The following is a 12,530-nucleotide window of genomic DNA, read 5'->3' on the forward strand; positions in this document are numbered from 1 at the left end:
TTAACTGAGAATCTGGCTATCCCCCTTCAGCTACTTTCCTGTCCTTGCTTTGCTTCTTGCCTTCTTTTAGCTATGCCCCACTCTTCCCCTATTCCTAGGTTCTTCTCTTTCTTCGCTCCCATATGTTCCTCTCCTGTTTGCCCCCATCCCAGCTCCAACAGTCAGATAATAAAAAGGAACAACATGGATTTTACATGCATCACATCCTTTTACAGCTCTCCAAAGAGACAAAGGTTGAAATACTGACTGGTAATGGCAGAGCTCCCTTTGACTTCACTAGGATTTTACCCAATATATATATAATAAACTTGCTATTGTAAAAGCCAGTTGACAATACTACCTCCTGCCAAAATTCAAAATAGATTTCTATACCCTTTTCCTTTGAAATCATTTTCAAACTGTAGCTATGTTAGGTCACCTTTTAACTTCTAGTGAGAGTTTTCAGAAGTAACCTGATGGTAGCTGTTGCTTGAATGTACATTTTGGTGATTCTTAATAGTAAATAGCTCCTTTAAAGATGATTAATGAGTGAGAATGTAAAATGCTGACTTTCAAAATAAATCAACACCCAGAAGTTGCTAAAACAGTGTGCAATATGGAAGTAGAATGACCTAATACGCCATACAATTTTATTTTTGAAATGAAATTTGAAACATTGCTTTTATATCTTGAAGCCATATAAAATTTAGGCAATTTTAGTCTTGAGTTGCAAAACTGAGTGAACAGCTCTGGAACAGTTCTCTAATATGTTTTTTCTTTCACTGTTTGTTTATATTGCTCGCTATCTTTTCTTAATAATTTCCCGTCTTAATTCCAAAACTTCAGAGTCTGTAAATCAGTGGAAGAGAATTCAAAACATATTTAACAATTCTTTCCTATGAAGAGAGTAACTAAAAATGAAAGGAGCATGGCCAAAATTTGCAGAGCTGGATGCCTAAAACTAGATTCCTAAATCCATATTTAGGTACTGGATTATTTGAAGAGCTGAGCTCCCATAAATTCCACTGAAGTCAATGGCAGCTGCTGGGGGTTCAGCACCTTTGAAAATCAGCCCCTTTTTTTATTCAGGTTCCTATATATGGATGCAGGAGTCAACATTCAAAGGTCAAAATTACAGATCAGGTTATAATGAATAAAAGAATAGGGGACTTTTTTTTTTAAAAGCAAAATAACAAATACGTAACTGGTTTATGATACTGTCTTGTACCTCACAGTCTTGTCACAATATACAAGGGAATGAAGCTTCCAATAAGCATGCAAATTGTTTTAAACACACACATCTTCACATGTATACAATGTCACATGTAGAATGGCCAGGGTAAATGAGTGAACAAAGCATGCATGAGTTAAGCACCTTGACACTATACTGCCACTGTCAGCTGATGAGGAGGACATATCCATGCTGTACATTTTACGAAGCCTAGGTCGAGCGCGCTCACTTGTTTTAGGAACAGTGTCTGGTCCATCTAAATCATCAAGGGTTGACTGCCTTGAGAACAGCATGGTTGCTTCAGTGTAGCAGCTAGCAGCGCAAACAGTTATAAACACAATGTTAAATACCAATGACATTACTTTATACACAGTTCAGTAAATGAATGTGCTCGCCATGCAGCAAAACACAGACACAAAGACAAAAGGTTCAGAGAGAAGATAAGGACCTGATTAGAGTCACCATAAAACCAAATTCTTATGTACAGCCAGATTGTGACTATAAAAATATAGAAGCCATAACTACTAATCATAAAATATAACCACTATGCATATAGGGATTGGAATCAATATAGTCTCAGAGTTCCCATACTGCCTAGAGATAACTTTGTACAAGTGAGAGTTTTTACTTTTGTTTGCTTTGAATAGAAATTCCCAAAATTCAATTAAAACATTTTGGAAGCTGATCTCCTCTTTACAATATCTATTTTATTAAAAATAGATTTGGTGGAATTCTTTTATATGGGTGCAGGCCAATTTCCTAAAAGCTTTCAGAATTAAAAAAAACCCTTATGTTCTACTAATAGAAAAATCAGAGCCAAATCAGTACTTACTTGATGAATGCCATGTATAATTACCATTGCTTTGGATTTTGTATCTAATATTATATTGTATAATATTGACATTGATAATTAATCATTTTAAGAAGATTTTATTTATTTTGAGTCATTTAAAAATATTTTCCCCATTATTTCAAAATTTGTAAAGCACACACAATATCAAAGAAAGGACATTTTCAGTTAAACCCTTATCTCCTTTCACTTGTCACCACAAGTGGGACAACAGAGGCATATATTATACATTCAGATGCTATTGGATAAAATGAGAAGTGGATGAGTAATGAAAAAGACAACACTAATGTAAATAGAAACATTAGCAATGGGAAGGAAGCAAATACATTAATGACATATGGTAGGTAAACACAATGTATTTTGCTGTAATTGTGAATGAAGTACACAGATGTGCACGAACTGAGTTGAGGGAACTGTTTGGAGTTTTAATCCATGCAGTCACCTCTCTGGGTCTCTAAGATCCATAAGTGAGAAAAGAAAGCACTAAACAATGAGGGGAGATCCACACTTAGGATCTGATCCTGCACCACTGAAGTCAGTGCGACTTTTCCCATTGACTTCAGTGGGTGTAGGATTGAGCACCTGGAAGGTCCACACTCTACATGGATCTATAGGGCACTCTAGTTCTAACTCTTTAAATGAGGTTTTTGGTATTGAATTATAGGGAGCTAACAGCAGATTGTATAATTTTTTATGATATTTAGTGTCATTTTAAAACCCAAACTCCATCTCATCATCTATGTTGGGAGCTGGGTTTCTTTTCTGAAAGCACCAAGGGACAGATTTCCAAAGGTATTTAGGCATCTAAAGAGGCAATACGCACCTTGTGGGATTTTCAAAAGCACATAAAGCAGATTAGGCATCTAACAACCATTGAAATCAAGTACTTTTGAAAATGTGGCCCATTGCCCTTTTTCACTTTGGTGTTTAGTTAATCCCCAATCTAGTTATTACCTTGTAAAATTACAAGTTCCCCTCTAAATATATATATGTGTGTGTGTAGACATGTTGTCTTGTAAATAACAGTGGGCAGATACAGGGAACGGAAACGAAGTAACTCTGGCGCCTGTGCCACAAGCAGAAGATGACTCTTATATCATAAGGAGTGCCCCCACTGGTACATTTTCATTGAAAAAATGTATTCCAGTTTCCCTCAACTGCTCCCCACCTGGAGGACTTGATCTGGCACCTGTTGAAGTCAATGGCAAAACAATTACTGATTTAATTAGGGGCAAGATTAGAGTTAGTCTTTGCAATGATTTTGATTACAGCTCAGTGATCAGAAGGAAAATCTACATGTTCTGAGCAGCTGATGAGAATCCTCCAAGGTTTGGAAAGTGGCACAAGATTATACTGATAGCACAGTGAATGTGCTTCCGAATGTGTAGGAACCAGCATCACCAATAAGCTGTTAAGGAGGATATGATCTATACTGTGATGTACAACTGGCAAAGTTTGTGTTGACTCAGTCACTAACCAGCACAAACATTTATCCAGGCATATCCTTCCAGGTCACTTTTCAAATTGGCATCTCTAGAGACTTTGAAAAGCCCTAGCTTCTTTAAAAAAAATTCAAAGAATAAGTATTTTAAATTGAAATGTGCATTAAAATCCCAAGTCAAAGTATTTGTAAATAAAGTTAATCAGCTATCCATTACAAATGGGTATATATTTAGCATAGATGTTTTTATTCTGAATGATAGGATGGGTAAGAAATTTCCCATTCTGCTAGCTGCATTTCCAACAATTCTACCTTCCCTGGATGACTTATTAGCCAAATTTTTATATCTACAGTTTGTGACCCAGTTAACCACTGTACATAGGCCACTGGTTGGCATTGAAGTTATTGTTACTAATCACATCCTAAGAGTTTTCACACAGCTTTGGAATAAATTGCCTGGTGGCAAACTGGAGAAGGTGGTGCGGCCAGCACAGTCTGCGTTACAATACTGAGCTGCCTACAGAACTGCAGAGTGGAAGGGAACAGAATTGTGGGAGACTCTGGGCTGAAGAAAAGCTTTGGTGAGAGCTTCTGAGCATCACACGGTTCCTACTAAAGTCAAAAGAGTTCAGTAGGTGCTATGATTTGATCCTTGCTTTGACATCTAAAAACATTCAAGGTGAAATCCTGACTCTGCAGAAGTCAATCAGAGCTTTGCATTTGACTTTAATGGAGCTAGGGTTTTACTCTCTATTTCAGGGGTGGCCAAACTTACTGACCCTCTGAACTGCATCGGAAGTTTGAGAGCTGGGGCATACCTACTGGGACTCAGGCCTTCATCCCCACTCCTGTTGAAGCCCTGAGACCCTGCTCCCCACTGAGCAGAAGCCCCTACCCCACTACCCCGCTTCAAGGCAGAGATCCCGAGTTCCCCGCTCCCCAAGTCTGGTAGGTGGACGATGTGTGTGTGTGTGTGGAGGGCTCTACAAGCAGCACTTTAATGGTAAAAGAGCCGCATGTGGCTCGCGAGCCACAGTTTGGCCATCCCTGCTCTATTCCTTTGTAAACTTAGGCCACATTCCACAAAAGACAACTAATTGGACTTTATCAGCTCCCAGCCATTTTACCAAAATTGATAAGATATTTAGCTAATAAGTTAACTGGAAATAAAGGGCAATGAGCTCATTATAATGCTGGCTTGAAATATTTTCTGGCAGGGCATAGGAAACAACTAGTTATAACAGGGCAAAATTTTCTTCTCATCTCTTCTGTGCCAAACTCCACTGCCTACAATCACCACCCTCCCTCCCTAATTAGGTCACAAATATGCCGAGTGTTTAGCTATATCTGCTGTGGGCATTACGCTAGTCTCCCTGTGAAGGAGGGCTGGGAAGAAATTTTTCCCTTACCACCATATTGGCCAGGTGCAGTGAGGTTTTTTTCGCCTTCCTTGCAGCAGGTTCAGGTAGGCTCTATTCATGCACAGCATGACGGGCGGTAGGCCATATGTCACAACTCTTTATTTAACTGTATAGCGGATGTTCAGTGCAGGTACTCCACAAATGAAAGCACAAAAGAACGGAAAAATGGCATGGAAAAGGAATTAAGGAGAGGTGCTTGGTAATTAAGCAAGTCGGGGGCCAGTTGGGGACTCCTATGATTGGTACAGCAGGAGCACCCCCATGATCATAGTTCACCTTAACTCCTCCTGTGAGGGGGGTGGTCGGAAAGGTCCCTGTAAATTTTTTATCCGCCGGGGTAGTCCCAGACATCTATTTAATAATAAAGTTCAGCCTGATTAAACCCATATCTAATGTCTCCTGTCATTCTTTCAGCCTAGCCAGATAATGTCCTCACTTTGCATTTAGGACATCCAGTGCCATCAAAAGTGCCTAAAGCATCAAATATACAATAGGGATTCACAAGGGACAGATCCACTGTTGATTAGAGAGAAGAATTTTCCCCTTAAAAAAGATGAATATGATAATTTTACTGACAGGACCTTTATAGAAGCCATATGGTGTGTGATATTTTAAAGTATAACTGCCTAGTTTGCTTTTTCAGAAAATAGTCAAGCAGAGTACTACAGAATTCATGGACATTTGCTTGAGTATAAACTGAGTTAAGATTTAATTATTTTAATTCAGAAATAAGCATCCAGTTTTTTTCCCCATCTTATGAGACCAACCACGTATATGCTAAATAAAATCCATAAACATGGTTCACTGACTACCTAGAATGAAAACTTTGTGCTGGACAAACTAAAGACCAAAACAACAACTTAATTATAGAGGAAACTGTCCCTCAGAGCATCCAGATACTGCTTAATCTTCAAGTGATGAAACAGGGATTAATCTCAGTCACTCTGAGGCTTGGAAATGAATTGGTATATAATGGTTAAAAAATTATTATTTGAATCACATTCCCCGGAAGTGAAAAGTACCAGTAGGAAAGACAATTTATAGGCTAATAGGGAAATAATATGAGTATAACAGTGGATTTCATAAAAATAATAGAACTGTGTATGAGAGCATGTTAAGTATAAAGCCCAAACTGACTCGATGATGTCAATTCGTGTTTTGCCATTAACTTCAACTGGAACAGAACGGGCCTTACAATTAAGAAACATTGGCACATTTTAAAAAGTAATCTTGTTGTTGACAGGGCAAGCTCTATATTTAGCAAAGGAAAAAAATTAGCAAAGGAACTGGTGCAAAATTGATGAGCTTTTGGGTGAGGTTTTTGAGATGATAAAGTTCTCTCACTGTTGTTTGGGCAATGCAAAATGTCACTCACTTTGTATTGCTAAAACAGCTCATGAGACCTCTTCATAATCCCAGAAAGAGACAGGCAAGGATGCTTTTATAAACAGACAGAAGATCTATCATTAGATCTAAGTGACTGGTTATTGCTTCCTCCATTTAGAGGTCATTAGTGATGCAGCAGCTGCACATACTCCACAAACACTACCGATACACAAACACGTAAATATCTATTTCCAGGAAAAGAGTTTGAGATTAGAAAATCAATTGTGACAATACTTCTGTTGTTCATTTATTAATGTGCCCTTGTGACATCTTATTTTGGGGAAACAAAGTTTTTTTCAAAGATTATATTAGTGGGTATACAACAACTGTCAAAATAGGCATTGTTATTTATCCTCTTGTCCAGTTTTGGTTCAGCATCACCATCAAAGTCTAAAGGTTTGAAAGAAGCAAGTGAGGTGTCACTCAAAAGCAGGGGGTGGGTGGAGGGGAAGAGGGAGGCAAAGAGGTTATTCCAACAAGAATTGATTGAATTTCAACGGTGGATACAATTTTACTACAGAGACTGAATTCAAATATTGAATTTACAAGAATTACATAATTTTTTTGTAATTATGTTTGGCAACTGACTTCCTTTTATAAAACAAAATTACCCTCCCCAACATATGGCTTTCATTGTTGTCAGCACACCAGCTAACACTGCCATATTGCTACTACACACTGCTAAACAGCTGATTTCAATTTCTACTGTACACCAGTACAGTATATATTGGGTAATGTGACCGAAATATTATTTAATGAAAATGGTTTTGTACCTATAAGTACTGTCTCTTTAAATGATCAGATGAATCCCAAGAGCCAAATTCTACCTCTCAGATAGCCATGTGAGACTCAAAGTAAAGTCAATGGGTCTTGCATTCAGGTGAGAGCGGAATTTGGCTGAATGACATTTTTCCTATACAATCTGACTCCAGTGAATTTTCAGACAACTCATGCAGGTGCTATTTCTCCTGGTAGTTAGCCATGAGGAAATGTGTGCTAGCTTTATTACTGCATGAAATAAAGAATTTTGACAGTTAAACTTCAGTAAATTATTGAATGTCTTATGAGTGCCAGCATTGACCCTGGGGGTTTTTTTACAGCCTGTGGAAATGCTGGGTAATTTTGTGGGTATTTGTTTACGCACATTGCTTACACATTTTTATTTCAGATAGGTGTTCAGAGACTCAGTTACATTTACTTTTGAATAAACTCTGAAAGGAAGACAAGCCCTCTACTATTTTTAGCCTGTTAACCTCTTACCATATGTCATTAGTAAAAGCTGAGCAGAGTTACTGTACATACAAGCAACTGAGTTTGCAGGGGAGTATCAAGTGTGAACAGGTACTGCCACGCTTCAGAGAAGAAGAAACTGCAGAAAGCAACTATCAGATTATCAGAGGTCTCCCTGACACTGTAGAATAGCTTCTGCAGGCTCTCAAAGGTCAAAAACGCATTGGACACAGAGAAAACAAAGGATGTTCTTGTAACATGTGGAAGCGGATGAGTGAGAGTCTGTGCATGTGCGAAACAGCAAGGATGTGCTAAGCCTTTGGCACTGAACTCTGCAGCATCTCTCTCCAGGGAAGTGTGGAAAAGGAAGGTGGATTTACTCCTGCGGGGATTCTGCATTACTGTGTGCCCACAGAAAATGCCATCCCGCCCCTCCCCCCCCCCACCACCACCCCGCCAGCAGAATCCCTGTGCTTCCCTGTGGAAAATGGCAGGGAAGCAATGGGAAGCCAAGGGGGGTGGGGGGAAGAGGCAACCATTGGCGGAGTTTTTTGGGGGGTGGGGATTTCCCCCTCCAAACAGAGGTGAGGCATGGGAGAGCACATGGGGTTACGTGCCACTGCCCCCACCCCCCGCCCATTTCTGCAAGCGCAGAGCTTCCCAGCTGAAGGAGGCTGAATCTGGGCTCTGCTGACTCTGCAGCTGAACGCCACCTCCTGGATCCAAGTGCCAGTTGTACTCCTCCTGTGTGTTCTGGGAGCCTTCCTGTTTTTTGTGCAACAGTGAGTGCCTGCGGTGGGGCTGCATAATGGGAGGTGGGGGAAATGAGGGAAGTGGGGATGAGCGGGTGGGGAAAGAAGAAGGGTGCAATGGGGCTGGGAGAGGGAATGTGGGAGTGAGGGGAGGGGGGTGGGGAATGGAGAAGTCAGGGAGGTGGATGAGGTGAAGAACAAAAGGGAATAGGGGAATCATGGGGGGAAGCAGGCATCCCTCGGCAGCAGCTAGGGCTCCCCCATTAAGCAAGCCCATTGAACTCTCACCCTGACAAGCCCTACCGCCCATACACCTGGATCCCTATGATGAGCCCCCCACACCCAGACCCCCACCCCACTGATCCCCAACCAGCTGCACCTGGACCTCCGCCCCATGAAGCCCCACTCCCCCAGCACCCAGAGCCCTCCCACTGTGTCCCCCCACCCAGACCCCCTACTGAGCCCCAACCACCTTCACCCTGCAGAATCCCATTGCCCCTACACCCGGAATCCCACAACAAGCCCCAGTGCATCCAGATCTCCCACTGAGCTGCTCGCACCCAGACCGCCTCACACAGAAATCTCTCACCCCACACCAAGTCCCTCCACACTTGGATCCTACTGGGATGTACCTGCCCACCCACACCTGGTGCACCTGGCGCAGAGGGGCAGAGCCCCAGGGTGTTTCTGAGGCAGACTCAGCCCTTGAACTGTGTCAGGGTCAGGTGCAGCCTCACTGCCAAGTCCCTGTACCAGGGGAGGTGTGGGCTTCAGTGTGATCTTCCACCTCAGTGCAGCCAGTGGCCTGTGATCCTCACTGCCATGCTGGAGCCACGTTTAATTATTGACAAATAACATTTGCAGAATTTTGCAGAATTTTAAAATATTGTGCACATATTTTTTAATTTTTTGGTGCAGAATTTTACATTTTTGGGTGCAGAATTCCCTCAGGAGTAGGGGTTGGTCAGATAAATGGTGGGGGCACAGACATGAGCCCATAAACTGCACTTATCTAGTGGACCATTCCAAGACGAATGGAAAAAAGCAGCAGGGAGGCACTTCCAGGCCTCTGTGCCCTGCCTTTGTCTTGTGAGGGAAAATTATATTCCCTCAAACCCATGTAGTTTCCCAGTACAAAGTCCTTTTACTCAGGCTATGTGCAGGAGACCAGAATTTAACTGTCCAGAACAAAACATTTGTAATAAGGATGGAATTCCTTCATTCAGCACCTATTCTCACAATCAAAGTATTAATCTCTAAAAGATAGTTCAAAAACCCTCTAGAAGCTTGTCATTTGGTATTGACATGCAGAGGAAAATTAGTTCAGCCAGATGTTCCTCCCAGAGCTTGGTGACCGTGTCGCCTTGGTAAAATATCCATGCAGCCCCTCAGGAAAAGGACTGAGGTCAAGGGTAAGAGGGAGCTGTACTAAGGAGTATGCCCCGACCCCCTTCAAAACTGCAGACAAATGGAGAGATAACGGTGCTTGAGGAAGCATTAACATGAGTGGCGTTCAGTGACTCACTCCCCTCTGCAGAGTCACAGACCATAATTGAGAGCACTGAGCCAATGACAGCATGGCAATTGCTCCTCCTGTAGAGTGTAGACAGGAATCATCCATGCAGCTGCCTAGTAACCATGAGGTTAGGGACCAGGATCCCTTCAGATTCCTGGCTTTGTCTTCCTTTTGGGGTTCTGCTCCATGCTCCCTGCCTACTTTGCGCTCCAACCAGGTCTGGTGGACTAGTGGTGGGTGGGGGTGGGAGGTTGGTGGCTGAGTTGGGAGAATAAGAATTAATTCGCTCCCTTTGTGCACTTTTGCACAGAGGGAAACACGTGGGTCTGTCAATTTGATCATCTTTTATCTACTGTACAGTGACTGATAAATCTGATAAATCAAAGGGTTCTTCAGCTTCAGATGTGAAGTCCAACATTATGAAATAATTTCTTAAAATAATTTCTATCACATGATTTTTCTATCTATACAAAAAACAAGCGTTTTGTTTTTACAATAAAATACCTGGAAATACTGTCATGAGAAGCAGCTGAATCTAAACTATCCATCCTCTCAGATGCCTGTAAACTAGAATCTTGACCAGGATTTTCATCAATTATGTCCAGTCCTGATTCCTTGGAAAGCTTCATCATATGGTTCTGGTAATACATATGGATGCTCTCACGAGTTGGAACATTCCCCTGAGAAAGAGAGAAGAGCTATAGTAAGGCATTTGTGTTGTGTGAGATTTTGGTTTCTTCAGTCATTTGGCTGCATGAAATGAGTCTTTGCAAAGAACAAACTGGCAAAAGCCCAAATTTCCTCAAGCCCATTTCAGACAAAGTCAGATTATGATCTCACTTACAAAGGCATAATTATGGGGTAACTCCATTGGAGTTTCTCCAGATTTACAAAGGTGTAATTGAGATAAAAATTTGTTCATAACACTGTCCATGTAGAAAGAGGCTTCACTATCTATTCGCTCAATGACTTCCTGGTCCAATTTGTCAACAAAAGGATGGTTTCATTCACTGTAAGCACAACCCGGTGCACAGGAGCCAAGCAGAGTTCTTTCTGTCTATCGCAACTTTATTGATGTTTCCTAAGGCCAGACAGTATCCAACTCACTCCACCAATAGCTGTATTGACTTTGGAGCACGCATTGAGTAAGAAGTTTGTTATTTTGCAAAGTCATTTTTCTGAGTTTTATTGAGACTTCATGCACAGATTTCCTTAGGTCAGTAAAGCGATCAATTATAAACTACATGAAAATATGTTGGTCTGTCCCTTTGTTAGTATTGTTACTTCTTCAAATTTCAGTTCTCTCCCTCTAAATTAAATTTGATTCAAAACTTTCTAATTTGAAATTTTGACAAAAAAGAAACACATTTTAACCAAAAGTTTTGGGGATTTTTTTTTAATACTATTTACCCACTGCTTCTGCAGTGAAATTATAATCAAGTGTCTGTGACATTATAACCCTTTGCCTTTAAAATATTTACAAAGGCACACATACAGCATTATAGCTTTTTTTGTAGGACCATAATGAAGAAGAATGACTGTGAAAGCAAAAGCACTCTATGTTTTAAATGTATATACAGGAGTGACTATATTAATTTATATGATAAGCCACACATGCCCAGTGTGAACTGCATTTCTAGGACTCTGAGCAGATCCAGACTGAGTCGAATTCTTGAGCATTTATGTTGTGCCTTCCTCTCTCCTGATGTGATTTCTGAATGTCTACTATAAATCCCTCTCTTCAATGGGAGTTTCAGAATTAAATCCCCGAGAACATTTGTTTTTCCAATCAGCCGCTTTGGGCTCAGAGACAGAGTGCTGAAACTATTTTTATAGTGGGGCTGCTGAGACCCATTGAATCACACTGTAAACAACGTATATGATGGAAACCACTTCAAGGGAAGGGATGCTGCAGCACCCTTAGTTCCAGCACATAATCTCAAAGTCACAGTTCTCAAGATTTATCTGTTTTTGTTTTTTTGAAATAGAACACAACGAAGATTACAGAATTCATACTATTTCTAAAATCTGTGTAAGTGAGACTTTTACAAATATCCATCTCTAGTACACTGCCTCAAATTAAGTTGAAACAATAAACCTCTCATTTATCACTGCAATGCAAATGGTACGAGCAAAAGTAAAGCACAACGTATGTTACCTTTTTAATTTCCCTGGTCAGCATACATCTCTCGATTCTCAGTACAGTAGAGATATCAATGTGCTCTCTTGAAATGGAATTGAGCCAAGCTGTAAAACTATCTAGCGTTGCCAGGAAAAGGACCCAGGTGAACTTCAAAATATTAAATATTCTTTTGATGATATTATCTGAGAGGGGAGAAAAGTGACAGAGTTAATGAACATAAGCTTATTTTATTCACATTATGATCCTGTTCTGACATTTCACAACAGCTTGTTCAATTTTTACTTTATTGAATATAATAATCCAGGCTGCAAGACCTTTCTATATCAGAAGCAGGAATGTTTGGAAATGCCTGAAAGCCATGTTGTTTGTTGGGGCTATTTTCCTACCTTTCTATGGCCATGACTAAATGTGAACACGCAGGAAACTTAAAGTGAATCAACTAAAGGTGTGAAGTCAATGTGCATAAGTTAATACATATTAATACCCCCACCTACCTCCCCAACGTGGCTGCTCTCATTCAGGAGTAAAATGGCCTTAATTTGCTGTAACTTAGTCCTGGGGGTTTAACTTTGACTTCACAC

The 12,530-nt window shown here is 40.7% G+C and overlaps 1 protein-coding gene across 1 annotated transcript in view; it reads right to left on the reverse strand.

Annotated features, from left to right (window-relative positions):
• PIEZO2 (piezo type mechanosensitive ion channel component 2) overlaps positions 1 to 12,530 on the reverse strand; it is a 454,182-nt gene that overhangs the window by 39,394 nt on the left and 402,258 nt on the right. The window contains exons 38-40 of the mRNA XM_073331610.2: positions 11,965 to 12,131; positions 10,311 to 10,486; positions 1,355 to 1,522 (exon numbers count right to left, since the gene is read on the reverse strand). Of these exons, the coding sequence (XP_073187711.2) occupies positions 1,355 to 1,522; positions 10,311 to 10,486; positions 11,965 to 12,131 (511 nt within the window). The remainder of the gene's footprint in view (positions 1 to 1,354; positions 1,523 to 10,310; positions 10,487 to 11,964; positions 12,132 to 12,530) is intronic.

The sequence above is a fragment of the Lepidochelys kempii genome, chromosome 2, assembly GCF_965140285.1.
Source record: "Lepidochelys kempii isolate rLepKem1 chromosome 2, rLepKem1.hap1, whole genome shotgun sequence".
Classification (NCBI taxonomy): domain Eukaryota; kingdom Metazoa; phylum Chordata; order Testudines; family Cheloniidae; genus Lepidochelys; species Lepidochelys kempii.